This window comes from Heliangelus exortis, chromosome 3 (genome assembly GCF_036169615.1).
Source record: "Heliangelus exortis chromosome 3, bHelExo1.hap1, whole genome shotgun sequence".
In the NCBI taxonomy this organism is placed as follows: domain Eukaryota; kingdom Metazoa; phylum Chordata; class Aves; order Apodiformes; family Trochilidae; genus Heliangelus; species Heliangelus exortis.
In genome coordinates this window covers 100310771-100333183 of record NC_092424.1, presented here as the reverse complement: position 1 = coordinate 100333183, position 22413 = coordinate 100310771, and the positions used below count along the sequence as shown (strand labels likewise).

Sequence of the window (22413 nt, the reverse complement as noted above, 5' to 3'; positions counted from 1 at the left end):
CAGCATCGGGCCTGGGCGAGCTGCCGGGCGGTTTGGCAACCCCGAGGAGGCCAGTGCGACTTCCTCGGGAGGGCTGGTGCTTCCTGTTAGCTGCATGCGGAGGAAGGGGTCGGTCACCGGCAGTCCCGGTGCTGCCGAAGGCCGCCGTGACCGAGGAGAAGCGGGGCTGGGGAACTCGGGTGTCCGGGTTCCTCTCCGTGCAGCCGGTGTGGCTCCGCGGTGTGGGGCCCGTGAAGCGTTAAGCTACAGTTTAAGAACGCTGCCCCCGAAATTACTCTTTGTTGCCTTAAAGCAAGTCCGCAGGACGGTAATCATGAGGTGCTGGTTGCTCTAGAAGGTTCGCCATGGGTTGTGTGTACTTAGGAGCAGTGTAGGTCTCTCTTGGTTGGATTTTGTAGGCTGGATTTCAGTTTTCATTCCCAAAGAGGTGTCTCCGCTGCTTCCCCTCCTGTGCTGCTGAGGTGATGCTGTCTGGTGCTGATGCCTGCGGTGAGGATGGCATCGTGTTGACAGGGGCACTTTCTATTGAGCAGAAAGAAAGTTCAGCAAAATTAAAAATTCCTGCACTGAAAATGGATAAAAATGCTGGACCCATCATACTGTCAGAGCAACTTCTCCAGAACATACACCTACCCATCATACACAGTTAAAAAACATAAATCATGATTTTCAAACCTTTTGTGGTTATCAGCTTGTCAGAACTCAGAGTAGCTATCCCACGAATACTAATTTGTACTGATGACACACATACAGAATCTTAGGTATTTCTTGTCTTCATATGGCTGTGACTATGCAGTGTCAAATCCATACCATTAATTCAGATTTTACCAGCAGCATAATGGCTTTAATTGGTTATTTGCATTCTTTTTAATTCTAATGGAAGTGGTATTTCTGTATGAGCAATAGTTTTAGCACTTGCATTTCTCACAAGTTGTTTTGTTTTGATAATATGATTTCAGTTTTATTGCATTCATTCCACATACCTGATTTAAAAAGCAATAAAAAGCTGAATTTATAAATCATGTTGCCTTCTGTGTAATTCAGACATCAAAGCATCAGGTACATAGGAGAACATTAAATCGCAAAACACTGATTTTAATAAATGCACCTGCAAGTACAGAGTTTTAGTTTTAAAACTTTATTTCTGTTATTAATGATTTAAATTAATCAAGCATTTCAAAGTAAAAAAACACTAGAAGAAGAAAAGAAAAATTGAAGTTACCTTAAATAATGACTTCCAAGATGTTTTTGTTAAACAGTTCTCAGCCTTGTGGGAGCTGGGTAACCCATCACACAAGATGAAGTTATCACACATTTAAAATTAGGTCAGAGGTCTAGATGTGTCTGTCATTTCAGATAATATCAGAATAACAGAAATGTTTAAGGTAGAAGTTGTGTGTCTGCATTGCTATGTGGATGGTGATTCCACAAAATGCTATAAAAATAGAAATAATACTCACTGCCTTATATCCTACTAGAGTAATCCAGAAGCTGAACTGACTTCAAACTATTAAGCAGGTCCATGAGCATGTTCTACTGCGTTTATATTTTTAAAAGACATGAAATGTTTACTTTTAGTCAGCATTTCATTTTTTTTAAAGATCTGTGTCAGTAAAGCAAAATTATTTGCTCTCCTTCCCCAGTCCTGTCTATGTGATGATATTTCTCTACATCTGTTTACTGCCTGCTTCTCCTTAAGTAGCAGCTTAGGGACAGAACAGACGTCACGGTGCTCAACAGCCCTGTTGAAGATTATGACAAAAAATAATCTATGAAGAGTACAAGAACCTATTCCTGTCCTATTTATCTTAGTTTTATTTCAGATTTCAGACTCTTTCACTGAGTAAGTTGCAGCAGAATGCGGAACCACTTTAAATTACAGACCAGTGAGTAAGTTTATTGCATTTGAATCTGCAGAGCTGCCTGTTCTGCAGCAGATGGGCAGTGGTTTAACACTGCTGCACCTCAAGTAGAACTGTGAATATTGATTAATATTGAAAAAAAAAACAGTGAAAGAAAATAATCTTTCTGTTATAACCAGAGACAAAAAGCCAAACCAGAATTCTTTTCTGATAATGATGTTGGCTTATCGTAGTGGAGTTTCTAAGCAAAATAATGCCTTGAATTTTGTGGTTTTTCAAGGAATGCAGAGCAATTCCTTGCTTTTTATTTCCACAGCCTACTATGCTAACAGTGAGTAGTTAATTTTATAGCTAATTGCTGTTCTAAGCTCCAGGTTAAAATAAAGGAAATTCCACAACTGAGGAAGCTGGGGGGGCTGGAGTCAACCCCCAGGAGATGTGAGAAGGAAAGCTGGGGGTGGATAGAATTATCCAGGGACAGCATGTTTGCCCTGGCAGAGGGTGTGACACTGTGAACACACACAGCCCTGGGAAGAAACTGTACCAACAAAGCTGCAGAACTGTGACCATTTTGGGATCACAGGGACAGGGTGGCATAACCCATGACAAGTGCTGTGATGGAAGGATACAAGCTCTTTGGAAAAGCAGCAGGGAAATGAGTGGAAATCTGTTCAACACAAACAAGCATCTCATTGCCTGAAGCTTGCTTCTGCTTGGGAGTGAGCAGTGAGAGTCAACTGAGATCTGAAGGACTGGGATCAGTGGGGAGATCAGCATGAAGAATATTGTGTACCTGCTATAAATTGTTTGATCAAGAAGAGGAAACAGACAAAGCCTTAAATACCTGGAAGAAAGCTCTCGATTGTAGGCTCAGGTTCTTTGGAAATGTAAAATTGCTCTGACATCTGGACGAGCCACCTGGTGGGTTAAAAGCAGTACAACCAATTTTTGTGGGGCTTTTTTTTTTTTTTTTTTCCCAACCCAAATGGTAGATCTGTTACTCAGAAACAGAAGGAAGTAGTAAAGAATGTAGAAGCCAAGGACAGCCTTTGCAGCAGTGACTACAGGACCTTAGAGCTGAGATCCCAAGAGCAGCAAGGAAAGCAAATAGCATAATAAAGATTCTGAGCTTCAGGAGAATGGAATCAGGCTTGTTCAGGAAGCCTGCCTCAGGTATCCCTCAGGAAATTGCAGTGGCAGATGGCCAGGACTAGAAGACAGAGGCAGAGGGAGTAAAATTCTAACCAGAATGGAGAAAGACAGAGTTGGGAACTGCAGAAGAAAACAAAATCTGCTCTGTTGAACCATATGAGATGCATCTGAGGGTGCTGAAGGAGATGGTCAACATTATTGGAAGGCCCCTGGCTGATTTTTGTCTTTGGCAGTTTGGTTGCCAGAGATTTCCAGATAACTGAAAAAAGACAATTGTATCTTCTTGCAGGAAGGAATATCCAGAGCATTACAGGCTGGCAAACCTATTCTCCATGAAAATTTCTGCCATTAAATTTATGGAAAAAATCTTCCATAATGGCCACCTCTGGTTGTTCCCAGGTGCATGAAAGACAAGATGGTGATTTGGAACAAGCAGTTTAGATTTACCAAGGGAAAATTTTGCGCCTCAATCAGCCTAATCCCTTCCTTTGAGAAATCTGGCTTGGTGGATGTAGTTTACCTTGACTCTAGCAAGGCCTTTGACATGGTATCCTTGTAGCAGAAAAAGTGGAAAGAAAAGTATCCCTGTAGAGAAAGAGTGGAAACTCCAAGGTTGGTAGAAAGCTGAGCAGTCAGGCACAGAGAGCTGTGGTTGTCAGACTGACACTGGGTGAGTGGCTGGATTGTGGGCCACATTGTGGGCCGGGTGTCTCTCTGGGACTGATGCTGGGGTGAATACTGCTTTAAGTTTTGCATTAACCACCTGGCCAAGGGGTGCCCTGCATTCTCAGCAGGTCTGTGGACAGTACCACATTGCTGGCAGCCTTCAACGTGCTTGGCAGCTGTCCTGCCACATGGAGGGATATTGGCAGGCTGAAAAGATGGGCTGACAGAAAATGGATGAAGTTTAATAAAAATTAAAGCCTGCAGCCTGTGACAGAGTAATCCCATGCATCAGTAAAGGCTGCGAGCCAACAAGGCCATACACTTTCAAGGAAAAGGACATGGGGGTCCTCAGGGACAAAAAGTTGAATGTGAGCCATCATGGTGGTCTAGTGGACAACTTCATCCTGGGCTGTGTTAGCAAGAAGGTAGCCTGCAGGTTTATGGACATGATCCTTCCTCTCAGTTTAGCACTTGAGAGACCATACCTGAAGTACTGCTGAACACTAGAACAGGGGCCTGGAGAGGCTCTGGAATCTCCAGCTCTGGAGATGTTCACAACTTAGCAGGACTAGATCCTGAGCAACCTGGTGTAAGGTGTGGGAAGGTCCCAAGCTGAAGCCAGACTGTAGCCTCTGACAGAAGAGGGCTGTGGGCACAGCTGTGATTGAAAGGACTTTGGAAGTGCCTCCTCAGCATTTCTTGGAGAAGCATCTGTGTTTCAAGGAATTCCTCCAAGCAAACACGAAGTTTTCTGAAGAGGGTAAAGTGTACCTGACATGGATTCAGAGTAGCAAGCAGAGGTTTTAAGAGAGCCATCATACTTTTAGAAAGGTTTACCTATTTCCATCTGTGCAGGTTTTAGGAAAAGCAGGTTGAGTCCCTAACAAATGATTAAAAATACCCCACTTCAGAAAACTGTTGTCTGCTTTAAGATGAACTTAAGAAATGTTCTCCTGTGGAATGTTCTTTAGAGTGTTCTTTACAGAATACAAACAATGTGGTTGTGTATGTACATAATATATACAAGCATATGATGCCTGGAATGGCAGTTTCATCCACCTAATGTTCATAAAAAATCATCTTCTCCCTTTCCTGTTCTAGGATTCTTACTATTCATGCAAAAAATTTCACAGCACAATGAAACCTTCTTTGCAGGAAAATCCATTTTTATTTTTATTTTGGTTTGGGTTTTTTTTTTTTTTTTTTTTTTTTTTTTTTTTTTTTTTTTTTACTTTATACTAATTTAAATGTCAAAACCAGTTTTAAATACAGTTTCTAAGCAACACTATTTCATTTACAGTTGTCACTGATCTTATAAAATACAACTTTATAGTTAAGATGCCAGCTGTGAACTATATAGAGACTGTTCTCTATTCTAAAAGTATGAAAAATACAGATATGAATTTACAAAGGTTTTGTTAAAAATATTTAATTTTTTATTATAAGCCAATAATTTTTATTCTAAGGCAAACACACAAAATTTTGAGGCACTGGAAACATCTATACACTAAGATACCAATATTAATGATTCTCAAAAGTCAACCAGAGAAAGCAGTATATCTAATTGAAGAATTAAATTGATACAGCTACCCACTTATGCTCTTTAACTGAAAGAGTACAGAAAATGAATTGTCTAAACATGAATAATCTTTTGTTTGACAGCTGGCAGCAAATGGGAAAAAAGCTTATAAAACTGAAGCACAAGTGATACATCATGAGAACTCTTTACAAGAAGCTTACAACACAGTTTAGTATCTACGCAGTGTCTTTAATAAATGGAATTTCCACTGATTATTTACAGATTTCAGTGCTGTTATAGTTTCATCTAGTCTTTCTAAGAGACTCTGCTTATATAAATAAGGATTAGTTGGCAAAGTTCATTATGGAAAAAGAAAAATTCATTTTAAACTTGGGATGAAAATGTCTAGAGAATATCTGTTTGCTTCCTCCTATTTGCAGGTGCGAGGGCAATTTTAATGAGGACCTTAGATATTCCCAAAAGGTCTTTTCTGGAGATTGCTGTACATAGTGGACAGATCCAAAGTAACTTTTGAAATATAATGCAGGGTACCAGAGAATGGTTAACTGTAGTAGCATAAAATAATTTGCATTTCAAAGGAAAGTGTAATAATTGAACAAAATAAGGTGTTCAGTTCAACACAATTTGCCCATATCCCGTGGATTATCAGATCTGTTCCACATGGGAAACTTCTTTTTCCGAAACAGTCATTTTCATCTTAGGGATATTCATTGAGATATCAAGTGCTTAAGAGTTAATTTCAATGGGAAATGAGAACGAACTGGAGTTTTGAGAGTGAGCAGAGCTATTCCTGTCCAGTGGTTTGCTTCCCACCAGGATTTTAAAGTCATTAGTTAGCTTAATCAGGATGTCAAGGTATTAATTCCACATCAAAAGAGACAGTGCAGTTGTGGGTTGCTGTGATCTCAGAACAAGGCACAAGGCTACGTTTTCCAAGCTTGCACTTTTAAATGACTGAGCCAAAAATCCTTGCATATTTTGTCTCTGTTTCAGGTGTCCCTTCAGACTTTCCTGTTGAAATCTACTGGACTGAAGTGACCTGTGCAAGTACAGCTGAGGAGGAGTGCAGGGGTGTATTAGGGTCTTGCTGTGCTGTATCCATGTAATCACTGCAAGTACCCACTGCAGGACCCCCTGGCATCACAACGGGTGTCCTGTCTGATTAGGGACACACTCAGGACTCCAGTTCATTACTAGAAGCTTCCTGGTGCTGTTCATACACGTGATGTAATGACACGAATCTGCTCTCTAAGATTTGTTCTTACCTGGCTGTCAGCAGGGCACTAGTTAAGCCTCCTAGATGTGTGTGACTGAAAGAGGCACATCTGTGCTTTATGAAAAATATTTTCTGGAGGAGTAGCTAGAAGAATTAGAAATATATTTTTAATTTTAAAAAGTGGTTAATCTGCATTAATCAGGTGTAGTTGAAATAGGAATGTTTTAAATTGTTCTTGAATGTGTTTGGAAAATGTTTGCAAAGTGTGTTCTGATCCCAATATCTCTGGTGAAAATCTCTCCAGATTGTAATTAAATTTTTACAATAAAAGACAAAACCTGTTAAATACATCATTCTTGACTGATGTGTGTGTTTAGACTTCAAAGGTGGAGATTCCTCAGGGAATCTACTCCAGTCCTGTATTAATTAGCTTCCCAGAAGGTTAACAGGATTCTTCCTTGATATAATTTAAGCCTCTTATTTTTACTTTCATCTGTCACTCACATGAAATGACAGCTCTTATTCCAGTACTATACACATATCTAAAGATTGCTGTCCTCTCCCCAGACTGCTTTTTCTTCTTCAGGTGTTTTAAGTCTTTTTTATCTTCCTCATAAGCTGTATCTTCCTGTACTCCAATTACCATTATTGCTTCTCTGGACTTTGCTTAGTGATTCACATCTTCAGAGCAACACATGGAAAGTTTTGTCCAAAACTGGGAGTTCTTCAGCTGGATCAATGCCAGTGCTAAGTGGTGTGGAAGGATTAAATCACTTACTGCTTAGATCATCCTCCTTCCTGTACCCTCCAGTTTGCAGGGTCTCTCTGGGATAGAGATTCTTTGGAGTCACACAGAGCAAAGAGGGTGGAGAATCTGGAATTATTATTCTCCCACAAAACCAAAAAAGATGCTATACCCTGCTGTAACTTGGTGTGCTCTTCAGTGGATTACATGGTGAGGAGTGAGTGCCATCTGGAGGTGAGGAAACGTGGGGCTCTGTTGGCCTTCACACTGAAAAACAAAAGCCTCATGTTTTAAAAATGTTTGTACATGAGTAGGAGCTATGAGCCTGGCAGATACTGGACATCTACCACTCCACTCAGTGTAGAGTTTGTGACTCAGAGCAAGAGTTGAGGCTGCTCAGTATATCTCAGAGTAAGGAATGCAAGTAGCTTTCAGTATTATACAGTCACCAATAAATATGTAATGGCCTCTGCAGTTTTTGGAAGAAGCTTCTGGCAACACAGGGACAAGGCTTGCTCTGCTCTGTTCATCTTTTGGATGTTTGAAGACAAAGCAGTTCCTGGTGCAGTTTTCTGCTTTCAGGCGAGAGAGAATTAATTTTAGCTGAACAAGAAAATACCTTTCCAACAGTACATTCTCATTTGGTGTGTCTGAAAACAGCTGTTTACCAAAATTAGATATTCATGTCTGCGTGGGGTGGGATTAGTCTTTGTCTCCTGGGCTGATTACATGAGGTGGTCTTCCTCCTCTCTGGGTGGCTCAGGTGACATCTTGAAAGCCTTTGTCACCCAGTTCTCACTGTGTTGAGGAAGCCAGTAGGAGAGCTAACTGTGGGGTGCCTGGACTTGAGTTTCAGTGAGTGGGATTTGATTCCTCTTTTTATTTTTTGTTCCTAGAGACCACCTGGATGTTGACACTGATCACACTGTTCCATACCATAGTGCTTTGGAACTGATTTCTGCTGCTGAAGTGTAATGATAAAACCAAATAACCTGAGCTGCAAAGCATAAGTATACAGATCCCCACCTGGACTAGGTAAGAGAGCAGCCTGTTGTATCAAGCCAATGCCAATGGCTTCTGTGTTGGTATCCACCTGGGACTGATCATGGTCCTACAGGAGCTACATACAGTTCAAAAGGTGGATACTGTATGTACATTCTCCTTTCTGTGCTGATTACTGCATTTTCCCAGAACAACAGGTCATAAAAATGTACATCTGTGTAATGAAGATGAACAGGCTCTAGGTTTTGTCTTGATTTAGCTTGCTGATGGTTTCCCTGGCCAATCACAGATCTTAGGAACTATGAACCTGTTAAATTCAAGGTTGATGAGAAGAATGTAAGAAAGGTTGCTAAGCCAACACGCCTTCAAAGCAAAATGTGAAAGCCTGCTTCCCTGTCAATGAGTTTTCATCAGCTAAACCAGAAAAAAAAAGTAAGATAAGAAAATGTGAGGGCAGTAAATCCAGAGAAACAAAAATGAAAACTAGTGTAAAAAAAAGAAATCTTTCTCCCTCAGCAAGAAGGGATGAAGAAGCACAGAAAGTGTCTTAGCTGCCTTAAGTTTTATTCTTTAGAGCAAGCTTAAAGACACAGATGACAGGATGATGAATCCTTGTCTAGCTACATAAATTGCTACAATTTACTACATTTCATTGCACTGACAATTTAAACTAGGTTGGTTTTGTTTGGACTCATTGGAGGTGGTCTTCATAAATTGTTTTTTTTTTTCAGGACATTAAAATTTAGGAAGAAATAGCCTTTTGACTTTAATCATCTTTTTGATGTTAGTGGCAATGTTACTGTAGACTATCATGGGAAGATGGATGATATCTGTGATATACAGAGGATATTCTCTGTATATGACCCAGTTATCCTAAATATGAAGAGTTTTGTCTCCTATGTCATTGTTGGACATCATCCGTCTTGGCTGTTGAAAAAAAAACCTTGCTAGACATTAGTATAGGTCTCTCTGAGAAAATGAGGAATTTTTTACATGCAGTGGAATCTGTTGGCTAGAGCCATTCAACATGCTTTGTTACTCATACTTTTTACTGAAGCACTAAGAAGGCTGGAGCTCAACCTCAAGTTTCCTCTTTTTTGCTCCAGTGGTGAAGAAGTAATCCATGTTTATCAGAGCCCTGCCAAGTTCAGTGTTCAGGTGACTACCAATAGTCTGGTTGGTTGAGTTGGGAATTTTGCTTGAGAACACAGGCACATATTTTGGCAGTGGCTTCTGCTCCTTTTTCCTACCCTGGAAAAAACAAAGAGCATAAATAAGTTTTCATAATGACATCCATTGCATGTTGCAAAAATACAAGTTACTGAAATTATTTTTAATATCAATATTTTTGTTTTTGAAATTAGTATTTAGGTGTTCTTAAAAATGTCATACTGAATGTATATGAAAATGTTGCAGAAATACAGTAGAACAACAGTTTTTCATGTCCTCTTTCTTGGGAGTAGGATAGTACAGAGAGATGAATAATTTTTAAATGTATAAAGTATTGTCTGGGACACAAGTTAGCCTGGTCTAGAACGGTTATGATGTGTGAGGGGTTTTTTTGAATTCTAGTAAGTGGCTTGGATTTCAGTGTGATGACAGTATCTTACAAATTTTCACCTAGGAAGTTGGTCCTTCTAGCACTTGTCTTTCCATGGAGTTGTTAATACTGGAACAGTTGTAGCACATAATGTATTCCTTTGTGGCAGAGGTAGCAGATGAATGGCATTTCAGTTCTCTTTTACTTTTCTGAAAGATTTTAATCTTAAACCATTTGCTGATTATGCTAAGGTATGCTTCAGTTAGAAATATAAGCCTCACTCAAAGCGATGACACAAAAAAAGAGCCTGGATTGTATTTCAGTATTTGTTTAAAACTTACCAGTTGGTCATAGTCGCTTAGGAAACTCCAGTTCTGGCACCTTGAAATAGAAGTAAAAACACAGTGTAAAGTTTTCTGTCTTTAAATAAATAGTTAATGTTGTTCATATTTGAATGCCTGCTCAGCTGTTCAGTTGGATACTTACCTAGCTCTTAAACCTCTAAACTGTACTAAACCTATCTTTTCTGTGGTGAAGCCCAGGGCTTGCTTTATTGCCAAATGGAGCCCACCCTACATGAGCAGTGGGGTTTTTGCTAAAGAAAGCTGAGGATGTCCGTAGTGTATCTGTTGTGCAGATGCAGTTAAATTAGCAAAGTTGAGAGTCACTCTAGCAAACTTTTGTTCCATGCCTTGACTAAGACACAGATTCTTATTTTTTAAATGACTGATACTCTGCTGGCAGAAATCCCTGGCAGGAATTCCCAGAGTCTTATGTGCTGCCCACAAACACCCACAGGAGTATTTTGTGTCATTAGGCAGCAGTGGAAGAAGCAAACTGAGGAGTCAGAAGACCTGAGTTTTGGTCTTTAGCTCTGTTCTACACCTGTGGGACTACAAAGCAAATCTTGTGATATTCTATCAAATGCTCATTCTGTGTACTGGAGTTTGAACATAAACACTTAAGATATGTGGCAGAGACAGAGAGGATCTCAATTGCAGTTTCTTTCTGTGTGTACACACAGTCAAAGCTTAGGTTGTATGTGTGCAGCTCAGTCTGATGAAACCCTACAACAATGGGGCACATTCAGGAGATTTACAGATTGGGAATCCAAAATAAAGTTTTGGCAGAACACTCTGTTCAGCTTCCATTTCAGCTATTTCCAAAAATATGAGAAGAGGTGATAATATCAGTGAGTCTGCAATAAATTATAAATGTTGGCACATTTATATATTCATCGTGAGAAGATATATCAAGCCAAGAGATAGTCAGCATGCAGTCATTTGCATCTCTTTTCATCTTAAGCCCATCATGCCAGGAGATACTAGCATAGATTTTGTCCAGTGTAGGAAAACAAAGGCAATAAGATCTTAGAAAGAGAGGTGTTAGAGTTTGATCCAAAGTCCCTGCAAAAGAACATTTATTTTGGTAGGCTTTGGGTCAAGCCCTAAGGCTGTCAAGGAGCATCAGTACCATTCTCAAGATGAGTATAAGTAGCGTGAACTGGAGCCAGTGACTTACCAGATTTTTTTTCTTCTCTGTTCAGCCTCCACAGACTCTCTCCAAATCTTATCCTGTTGAACCTGGTCCTTTTGCAGTGCTGCCTGCTTGTTTTCCCAGGCCTGAGGAGCTGGTTGTGCAACAACAGGTTTCCTGGGTTGGGTGCTGCTGAGAGACACAGGTGGAGCTAAGGTTGCTTTCCCCCGAGGTGTGGTTGCTCTCTGCCAAGACCTTACCATGGTATTATAGTTCCTGAATCTAGAACTCATTCCTGACTTGTCCATTTTGAGACTCCCTATATCCCCCAAATTGTTTAGTATATTCTGACTGTTGGGAAGGTTAAACCTGCTATCATTTGCACGTTCAAACCATCTTCTCTCCTTACATTTTCTTTTAGCTGCTTATTTGGAGTGCTTTCAGCAAATGAAGGTTCCCAGCAGCACTGACAGGAAATGCTCAGCACGGTTTTGCTCCCCTCTAATTTAATGCTCATTTCCCACTACTTTATGTTGCTTCAGTGCTTGAATGCTGAAGGAGTTTTCATGGTAACAGCAATTTTGTAAGCAATGACTATTACTGAAAGCCATCAGATCTCCAGCTCTAACCATCAAATGCTCAGCTTGTGAGGCAATCAGTGCTGCTGGCAGCTGAGACCACCCTCTCTTCAAAATCCTCAGAACAATAAAGTCTAATTTAGTAGCAAAGGGTGCTGTGGAGATTGCTGCTGAGTACATTAGGAGGAATTTTCTTGTGGTTATGTGGCAGAAGCAAAATCTAAAAGCTGCTGGTTTCCCTGGTGTGTTTACTGTCTCCATTGGAAACAAGTCTGACTTTTCAGTATTCACTAGAAAGGGAGCAGAGACCCAGTGAGAGAGCTGCTGGAGCCTTGAACTCTGGGGTAGAGCTTGTTTGTTTAAAATAAGGTATTTCAACAAATCCATGCTTTGAAAGCTCCTTATTTTCAGGTTTAAAAAGACCAGCAGAGATCATAAAAAGTCCTCTTTTTTTGTACTTAAAGATTTCTGCAGAAGATATTAAGCAACTATGACAAGTAGTTTTCAAGTAGCTTTAAAGGATTATTAGTATGCAAAATGAGAATTTTCAAAACAGAGTCCAAAATGTCAGTGTTTGTCTTTACAGTCAGCCTGTTGGGCTTTTTGTGGTATGAAGTCACTTCCTCAAGTACTTGTGACCTTGCAGGAAAGTGGAGTATTTGAAATATAAATTTCCTCTGAAATTCTTGACTGGCATGTTTTTGAGTAGTGTGGCTTAACTCCAGAGGAATTTTAGCCTCTTGCTTCATCTCCTGATAAATGCTAATGAACTTTTAATCTACTTTTAAAAGTTTTTTAGTGTTTTTTGTTTTTGTTTTTGGCAAAATTATCTGGTTGCAGTATTGGGAAATACATGCTGAATTTGGCAAATAGTGTCTTTTAAAATAGTTACAACTATACAACAACCCAAACACTTCAGATGGATATATCTGGTCCCAAAATACTTCTATATTTGGAAAAATACTCCAACTTTGAAGACTGCAATAACATAACTTTAGAAGAGGTAAACTCCACCTCAAATCACAATGTTTATTTTGGGTTTGAATGAAATTTTAGTAGGCTTTTTTTTTGCTTGTATTTTTTTCTGTGGTAATTGAAATCTGAACTGGTTTTCATTGCCTCCAGCCAAAAACAAACGAAAAAATGTCATATATCTGCACATCATTATCATGAAGAAAAGTGCTGTTTGTCAACCTGGCCTGACAGTTGTCTCTGTTCCTCTTGTGGAATCTGCTTATCCTGCTGCATTAGTTCCAGGATCCTCTTCCAGCTGGAGCTGTGCAGCTGGTTGGAGAGCAGGGTTTTAGCAGCATCCAACTGCTTTAAAAGGAACCTGAAGCACATTTGGAAGACCCAGTGCACTTATCTGTGGATGTGGGTTTTTATCTTCTTACCAGGTCAGGAAACAGTCCTGTTGGGAAGTCTGTTCCTGTGCATGGAACACTTTTAAATTCTTGTTTATGAAGTTCTTGTATTTTTTCTAATTCAAATCCTACCTTCAAGTCAATTCCTGCAACTTAAAAATAAAATAATAATGGCTGCTTGTAGCCACTAAATAAACTTGGTGGAAAAATTACAAACAGGTGTTTAAAGTCTGTGCCAGTGTGTGTGTTGTCTGCAGACTGCCCTGGTTTTGATTCAGGGCTATGAAGTGCCTCTTAGAACATCTTATTGAATGGGAACTCATAGGTTAAAGCCTGATCTGTCAGAGAGACTGCAATCTCAGAAAAAAAAAAAAGTCTTAACTGTTTAGGAATTTTTCAGGCAAAACAAAAGTTAATATGAGTCTACATGGAGGTATTGAACACTTCAAAATGTTAAGTAATTTCTCTGGAAGTAGTAGATGTAAATGAGATCACAGCAGTTTAAATAAACTGGTTTCTAAAAACATCATAACACTATGACTTTAAAATTCAGCTGCTGTTCCCAAAACAAATCACTAGGAGCAGTTATTTTGAAAATTATCCCATTTTGTACTAGGACCAGAAGTCATTAAGGGAGTAGTTACACACCATTAAAGCACAGCAAGATGGGTGGACATTCCTGGCTGTTACTCTAAATTCCTTACAGAATATGCTAGCAGCCCATTTAGGCCTTTTACTGGATTAACAGCTCAACAGAATGGCTGAAGATACTGAACTGTTTCCCCTCTTCCTATCTGCCAGATTTGAATGTTATTTGTTCTTTGTAACAGCTGGGGTCATTTAAGCAGGGGGCTTATTTGAATTGGTGCAACTGATCTGAATTCATACAATTGGTATTGCCATGTTTGTTCCAGTACTTAAGTGGTGGCTATCAAGAAAGTGGAGCCTCCCTTTTTACAAGGAGTCACAGGGGAAAGACAGTGGTCCAGAGGAAAATATCTCCAGAGGAAATAGTTTCACAGTGAGAACAGTCAGATATTGGAATAATTTTCCCAGGGAAGTGGTAGATTCCCCAACACTGGACACTTTTAAGATAGGGCACTGGGCCATCTCATCTAAACTGTGTTCCTACATAGAAAGGTGGCAGATGATCCTTGATGTCCCTTCCAACCTGGCATTCTATGATTCTATGGACTGATTTACTGTATACTTCTTTTCATCCTGGAGTGGAATAAGATGATGCTTATTATAGCTTCATATCATCTGTATCTGCAAATTGATTATACCCTCTTTATTTTTTCTAGTTGGAGACTTGAAACTTGAAAAACGTTATGATTGTCCCTGTAGGAGATTTTGCCTTTGCTTAGGAGTTTGCTTTGGGATGAGTTTATCTGACAAGTAGTGTCAGTGCCCTTCAATCTGAGGAAGAAACTGACTGAGGCTGGTTTTCTGTTGTTGCCAGGTAAGTGATGATACACACTACAAATTAATCTATGAAGAATATGTCAGTTATTTTCCCTTCTCAAAAGAAAGAGAATCTTGAGAGGCTTCCTATGAAGGAAAAAGCTCAGGTGTTTAGGTAAGCTGTTTTTATTTGACCACAAGAGGGTATTGCAGTATCAGTTATTGAAGACACGAGGTACTGTTCGACTTCACACACAGTACCTTATTTTTTAAATACACATTTCATCATAGAATCATAGAATGGTTTGGGTTGGAAAGGACCTTAAAGATCATCTAGTTTCAACCCCCCTGCCATGGGCAGGGACACCTCCCACTAGACCAGGTAGCTCAAATCCCCATCCAACCTGATCTTGAATAGTTTCAGGGAGGGGGGCAGCTACAACACCTCTGGGCAGCCCGTGCCAGTGCCTCACGACCCTCACAGTAAAGAATTTCTTCCTAATGTCTAACCTAAATCTCCCCTCTTCTAGTTTAAAGCTGTTACCCCTTGTCCTATCACTACATGCCCTTCTAAAAAGTCCCTCCCAAGCTTTCCTGTAGGCCCTCTTCAGGTACTGGAGGGCTGCTCTAATATCTCCCCAGTCTTCTCCAGGATGAACAAACCCCACTCTCTCACTCTCCCAGCCTGTCTTCACAAGAGAGGTGCTCCAGCCCTCTGATTATCTTTATGGTCCTCTGGACTCACTCCAATAGTTCTATGTCCTTCTTATGTATCTTTCTGGAAACTGATTATTTAAATTCAACATTAGTTAGGAAAATCAGGTTTTGTATGCCAGTATTTGATGTCCTGGTACAGAGGTAATTTATGAGCTGTTTTTTCCCCCCAAATTTTATATATTTTTTTCATAGTAACAAGCCTCTTAAAGCTTGAGAAATTCTCATTAATTTCACTGGAAGCCTTCAGAGGCGTATTCCAAAACACTGAAAAACCTAGTGGAAATTGCTTTGTTGCATGCAAGAATACACCATTTACAGAGGGGAAATAATAGCAGAAGGTTTCTATGTATCTGCTCTGATTGGAGGTGCATCTTGGTCTAGGATGGGTGAAATCAGTGAAACTGATCTGACTTTCCCGCATAGTTCTACTTGCAGGAATAAGGTCTTAAATCTTTTTGAACTTATCTGTGTTTCCCAGGTTTCTCCTTTACATTCAAGTCTATATCTATAGTTCTGTATCTATATCTGTATAGCTTCGGTATATATACAAAGTTTTCTAAGTTTGTATAGTGTTGGGGTACTTTCCTACAAAATTTCTGCCACCTAAACTTTAAGGACAGTGTTGTCAAATGCTTGTGTCATATTTTGTACAGTTCAGATCATGGAAGAGGGAGTGATAAGGATTTCTCTATTCTCCCACTCAGAGATCTGCTGCAGGATTCAGAAGATAGATGGTATTACTGCCTGCCTGCCTGCCTCACAACCAGCCCACCTGTAAAATTATAAAGATCACAGCCATATCACGTTATCTTTGAAGAGCAAATTTCTGAGGGACAAAGCAATTTTCACTTAAGAAAGCTTGTGTTTGTGAGATATTGCAGAGAATTAAAAAGCACACATTGAAAAACAAGCACAGTGTGTATGTCATGTGTGAATAAGAACCAGGGGTAAGATCATTGGCCTGGAGGAGAGGGCAGCTCCCTGGAGACCAGCTTTTCACAGCAGATCACAATTCAGAATATCTCTGCCATTTCATGAGCAGGATGGAGACCCCATGTTAGTCTGCCAGTATGAGCAGTGTTGCCTGCCTCAAACAGTGGCATCTGCCTTGTCATCATCTTCCTCAGATGAATAAAGATCGTCAAGTCAGTGAAGATTGCAGGCTGGAGTATGGGTCATGGTGATGGTTGGCAGCACAGGGTGTTAGATGATCAGTGAGAGGATGCTGAGCAGAGAAGTGACCTGTGGTGAGCATTACTGGGGAGCTTTCTCACTGGCCCTGGGCATTAACCATGAAGGACCCTAGAAGTGACAGATCCTGCTGACAAACTATGGATCTGTCTGGCAGGAGCAGAATGCCTTGGGTTGCTTTGATGCATCCAAGATGGTAATAAATCCTGCAAGCTACCAGTTTGGAGTAAAACTCCTAAACAAAGAAAAGGTAGCCAGTTAAATGCCTCATTCCTTAAGTTTTGCTGTATCTTTGATAGAAAAAAAATAAACTTATTTCTTGTCATAATGGAGTTCTGCTGAGAGAGCCTGGCATGTTGACTGTTGCATCAGTGGCATAAAAATACCACCAAGAGGATGTCTGCTTCCAGTGACACTGTCTGACACTTAAAAATAAAATCAAAGCTGTAATGCAGACTGTAAGAAATCTGTTGTGAATTTTTTAAGTTCCCTTTTAATAAAAATTCTAGTGTTACAAAATGGATTAGCTACTTATATGCAGTTTGCATTTAAACAAATGTAATTTATTTGAAAAAAAATGTTACTTACTTGGAAAAAATATTGAACTGCAGCAATTCCAAAGACTATGCAGGCTTGTTACATTAGAGTCTTCTGCTTAAACCTGACATCTGAGAAAGGTGCTTGGATTTCAGAGAGGGAGCACTGCAGGGTTGGTGTGTAAGTCAGAATGTTTGGAAGTATCTGTTCTGAGGAGAAGGGACCCAGGAAGAACTGGGTGAGGAATGTTTTCTGTTGGTATTTCATGTAATTTTTGCCTTACATGCTAGATCCTGTCAAGGACTGTGGTTCCTGCAGGGACAACCCAAGTTGTCTGTAGTCAGAGTTTGGTTCACAGCCACACCACAGCAGGGAGCTCTGGGAACCACACGATGGAGCTTGGCTTCATTCTGTTCATCCTCGCCATTTTCTTGCACAGCTCAGAAACAGGTCTAAGAGAACTGCAGTGTATTAAAGTAATTCAGTACTTCTGAAAAGGCTGGGCTGGGTGCTGCTGTGTACCTAAGGCAGTCTGAGCCCTGCAGCCTGGCCTGGCTGCTCTGAGGCTGTGCTGTGCAGGAGCAGTTTACAGGGAGCTAAGGATGAGCAGCTTCACAAATACTACAGAGAGATTCAGTTCTCTCTCTCTGCTACCTGAAGCACTTTAGTACTTATGAAAGTATTTTATTCTGTGAATTACAGTATTCCAGGTGTGTATCACTATATATTTTAACGCTCAATATGCTGATATATTTTAATTCTCAAGATGCTGTTTGTTTATTTTTTTTATTATTATCTTTTTTCTTAGGTAATCCTCCAGCAGCTAAGAGTCTGTTGATGTGGACTGTAATACTTTAAATGTTTAATCTACCACCTGCTCACTGTATTCAGGAAGGACATTAACTTTCTGTTTCAAGCCAAGATACCGAACATCCTCTGCTGCAAGTTAGGCAAAGTTTTCAAATTGGGGTACCTAAAATTTGTTTTAAATTTTGTCTCTGGCTATTAAATGAAAATTACATTCTTGTAAAATACTCCTAGCCTTTGCCATTTCTGTTGGCTGAGAACTGAGCTGCTTCCTTTTAGGTTTTTTCAAGGCAAGTTTCAGAGTTGAAAACTGGGGAGCCTTTTCTGAACAGTCACAGGCTTTATGATTTTTTAGCAAAGTTTTCAGGATCTTCATTAGAGATTTCTATCAGCGTAGGTTTCCTTCATTGTAGAAGCTAGTGCTAAATCATGCTTTGGGCTGATGTTTGGAAGATTAGAAGGAAGTTCTTCCTAAAGGCAGGTTGTTCCCATAACTTAATGTAGGAGGGTTTGTGTATAGCCTTTTCTTTGATAAGCTAGAATCTGGTGTCAAGTTTCCTGAGCTCACAGGAGAATTCAGATCTGAAGGGACCTCAAGAGATCTGTAGCCTAACCTGTTCCACAGAGCAGGGTCAGCTGTGACATCAGACCAGCTGCTCAAGTCTTTCTGCTGTTGGTCTTGAAAGTCTCCAAGGGTGGAGACTGCACAACCTTTTTGGGTAATGCATTTCACCACCTGGCTGCCCTTGTGGTGAAGTTTTGCCTAATAGGTTTGTCAGAACCTCCCTTGTTTCAGCTTGTGTCCATTTTATTTCATCTACCCACCATGCACAGCTGTAAGCATCCTGTTTTTTTTTCCAGTAGCCTCCTTGCAGATACTGGGAGACCACTCTTGGGTCTCCCCACAGCCTTCTCTGCTCCAGGCTGAGCAAGATTAGATCAGCAGTCCTGTTGCCTGTTACACAGATTTGTCAGACCTTTGCCTAACTTGTTCTGTTCTTAGTCTCTGATTGATTTAACCACATCCACTCATGCCCAATGAGACAGATGCTCCATGAGACCTAGAAAGGAATCATAACAGAATGTACTGGGAAAGCACAGCCCGTTTTGCTGTTCTTTTCTTGGATCACCTGCACAGCTCTGTCCAGTTCAGCTTGGTTCCTTCTATGGTTTTAGAGAGCTTCTTTGTTTTGTTATGGTGCTGGAAAGTTTTGTTCCCTGAAGAAGTAGAGAGCCAGAACAATGTGAAATCTTCCTGGATGTATTTGCAGCTTTGTATTTTTAGCTCATCTGTGCAACAGTTCATGTGCAAATACTCAGAACAGCAAAGCAAAACCAAAAAGTTACTTTCCTTAAGATACTACTAAACTTTAGAAATCTTTGAAAGCAGTAGACAGCCATGAAATTAAAAATACAGTTGTAGAATTAGGATAAAATCCTAATTAGGATACGATCCTACTTTCTTACAACTGACCTCTTAATGAGAAACAGGCAAGACCTTATTCTGCTTTTTGTATGAATTATTCACATGATTACACACATGCAGTGTGAGAATTTGTTTAAAAATCCAGCTTTGATCACAGTGAAGACATAAGGACTCCTACCAGCCTTTTCCATGCAGACATCATAAACTTTTCAGCAAAATGAGGTAATGGAAAAGTATTTGTATTTAATTTTGAAATATAATGAAATCATCTAATCTTTGATGAATGAGATGCAGGGTTTTCAAAATGCTTCCAAGACCCTGAGTCCCAGAGCAGAGAGCAGAGTACAACCAGCAGCCTGACTGCATGGAGAACCTACTGTCAGGTGAAATCTCCTACAGCTTCCAGCATTCCTGCTGCTGAGCTGCAGAAACCTCTAAGCTCTGGGGTACTGGGCTACTGGCATCCTTGGTTTCTAGGCAGACTGCTCAGGCCTTCCATAGGTTTTTTAAAGAGTGGAAAAGAAAGCAACCAAAATAAGGATATTCAGATGTACTTTTTTGTTCTTGATAATCTGCTGCAGAATTCCAGGTCATTGCTAGTGCAAACTATGGAAAGACCATTCTGCAAATCTTGGTTCTTGTCTGCTGTGCATGCTAGGAATCCCTTAAATATATTCTCAATTTTTTTAAGACTTACTAACTTGTACAAAAATCAGTTGGGTCATTTGAATTATTCACACAGAGGCATCTGCTGCCATTTAGGAAGTCCTAGGATGCTTGAGAAATACATGCAGGGCCAGGAGACCCATAGCAAACCCACAAGAGATCCAGGTCTTTCTACCACAGCAGGAGTGAAAGACAGGAACATCTGTCTCTCAGATGGCACTTGATGACTGTGGGTGTGTAAATATTCACAACTGATGTCCAGTTAAAGGTGTTTTTCAAGCAAACCTCTCAGTCATCTTTACTTACTGTATTTTGGCTTGTGCCCCAGGGTGGTCTTGGCACATGCAGGCTGTGGGTTCTCCTGGCTGCTCTCCCCCTGCTCATGGGCTTTAACACTGCAGACCAGGAAGGAGCAGGCAGCCCCTGGCCCACAGGGTGGATTAAATGTCCTTGTGAGTGCCTAAAATCCTTGTGAGTTCCTAACAACAGCTTTGCTCCACAGATCCATACTACTTGTTGTAGTTGTGTCCCATAGACCTTCATTGCCTGTAAGGCCAGTGGAGACACCCTTATGGATGCTGAAAATGAGATTTATTAATAGATAGAGATTTCTTAATAGAGAAAGGTCTAACTACACCTACACCAGGAAAAGAGTGCCTGGCCCAGCTCTCTGGCTGAGAATCAGAAGCATTACCCACCTTAGTGGAATTTGATAACTAAGAGGTTGCATTATATGGCACAATATTTTGTTACTGATTAGCCAGGAGTGAAGGGTGGAACTTCATAGAAGAAATAATTTATATTTTTGTGTAGGAGGAAAGTATGTCTTTTTTTCTCTACTTGATACGGTTTATATTCCCAATTCCAGCCATTCTTCTTTCACAAGAGTTTTGTTTATGCACTTGAACCTGACAACTGGAGAATTAAGGGTGTGTTTGGACTGCCTTTTTTGCACATCTGATTATGAAAACCGTCTCTGCCATTACCATAAAATGAAAAAGCAGAAACTTCCTTATACTTGAGTTTGAGCAGGAGAGCAGTTCACAGGAGCTGTCAGTTTTGGTGGTGACTGAGCATATCCATTTTGGAAATGGCTCCATAGCTCACTACTCTAGAAAAAGCTAATTTAGGGTTATAACAACAAGCATCTCTGTGCAGTTTATCTTTGTTCTTTGTCTGTTCCCCTTCCTCTGGGCTCTTATTAACTTGCCACAGTATAAATATTCTGTTAGGCTGCATTCTTTAACTTGCATAAACCTGCAATTTTGCCAGAGGATGAGAAAACAGCAACAACCAAAGCAGACATTCAAACTGCTGCTTCTTTTGAAAGCTTTTATCACAAAATACAGATTAAAATATGGTTTTAACCTAAAAATAAAGTTTATCTTGGCTTTCTACATACCTTTGTTTATGGTGAGCATTCAAATTCATTTCCTTAGAATAAGGACTTCTTAGCACCCTAATGTGTGATGGCTTCTGTACTTTTTACTTTCTGTTTTTTAGGACTCCACTATTGGTACTGTTGTTAGCTGGGAGACGTAAATAGACTTTGAGCAATAGATCACACCATAGCAACCCTCAGCTTCTGTTTACAGTTCAAATAAAAGTCTGTGCTGTGGAAATTTATGTCCTGAGGAATTTTTTAAACCAGTATGCTAATTGGTTTAATAACAAAAGGATTAATGCAGATAAATTGAAGGTAAATTTACACTCAATATTTAACTGATGAATAATTTTATTTTTTAAAAGCTGCCAGTAAATAATGCATCACAGCCACTTAGTAGGGGGAGGGTGTTTTTTGACTTACTTATCATACGACAGTACCGAGGGAGAGATTCATGGAAGCACTCAGCAGAATATAAGCAATCCCATTAAAGTTTATATTAAAATTCCCTTTGTTTATGGGAGCAATTCTGTGTATGTTTTGAAAATCCAAATCTGTTGGTTTATAATTTCCTCACCTTTTGGTTAAAGAAGCAGCTTTTACTCAAGCAAAACTTCTATTGACTGATCTGGACATTTGCTTGAGAAAAGCTGGTGGAACAAATTATATGCCTCTGAAAATACTAGCTGCAGGGGGGAGTTTAGGCCTTTAAATTAGATTCCAGGAAAAGCATATTTTCCTTTCTGCAACTGATACTACTAAACTGCTGCTAGCAGTGCTTTGTTTAATATGCAAATTGGATAGGTTTTATTCCAGAGGGTAATAAATTCCTGAGAAATTTCACCTATAGATGTTGGTCCTTCAGCTTGCTTGCTTTTACACTTGGCTAGTGGCACAGAGAGCATGGTCAGGGCTAAGGTCTGCCTGGGACTGAGGCAACATTTTGATGGATGTTGTATTTTGTGAGGCCCTTGTGGGTTCTGGCATGGAGAGTATCTGGAGAAGATGATTTGGAGGCAGGGCAGGGTTAGGTATGTGATGATGTCCTTCTGGTTTGGTTTTTGCTCATGTTTATGTGTGCTGTAGGATAATCTGTTTTAATTTAAGTATGAATTGGTATCTGGCCAACTGATGGTGTGG

General features: G+C 40.0%; 1 protein-coding gene across 3 annotated transcripts; it reads right to left on the bottom strand.

Moving 5' to 3' along the window:
• Window positions 1-4825: 4825 nt before the first annotated feature.
• On the bottom strand, window positions 4826-21405 carry CIMIP5 (ciliary microtubule inner protein 5). Of its 3 annotated transcripts, none has more exons than XM_071741909.1 (4): window positions 21292-21405; window positions 11245-11391; window positions 10065-10104; window positions 4826-9434 (listed from the first exon to the last, which is right to left on the bottom strand). In XM_071741909.1, exons 1-4 carry the CDS (start codon window positions 21318-21320, stop codon window positions 9243-9245), a joined length of 408 nt encoding a protein of 135 aa, XP_071598010.1. In that variant the 5' UTR covers window positions 21321-21405; the 3' UTR covers window positions 4826-9242. The 3 variants fall into 3 exon arrangements, with proteins under 3 accessions (XP_071598010.1, XP_071598012.1, XP_071598009.1); XM_071741911.1 differs by having other exon boundaries at window positions 11245-11388; XM_071741908.1 differs by lacking the exon at window positions 21292-21405 and having other exon boundaries at window positions 11245-11868.
• Window positions 21406-22413: the final 1008 nt, after the last annotated feature.

Excerpts from the sequence above, each read along its gene's own strand:
- CIMIP5 (XM_071741908.1), bottom strand. The coding sequence starts at position 11,507 with ATGGACAAGTCAGGAATGAGTTCTAGATTCAGGAACTATAATACCATG. Across the intron at positions 10,105-11,244 it reads CAGAGAAGAAAAAAAATCTG|GTGCCAGAACTGGAGTTTCC; the intron begins GTAAGTCACTGG and ends TTCTATTTCAAG. Across the intron at positions 9,435-10,064 it reads TAAGCGACTATGACCAACTG|GGTAGGAAAAAGGAGCAGAA; the intron begins GTAAGTTTTAAA and ends TGTTTTTTCCAG.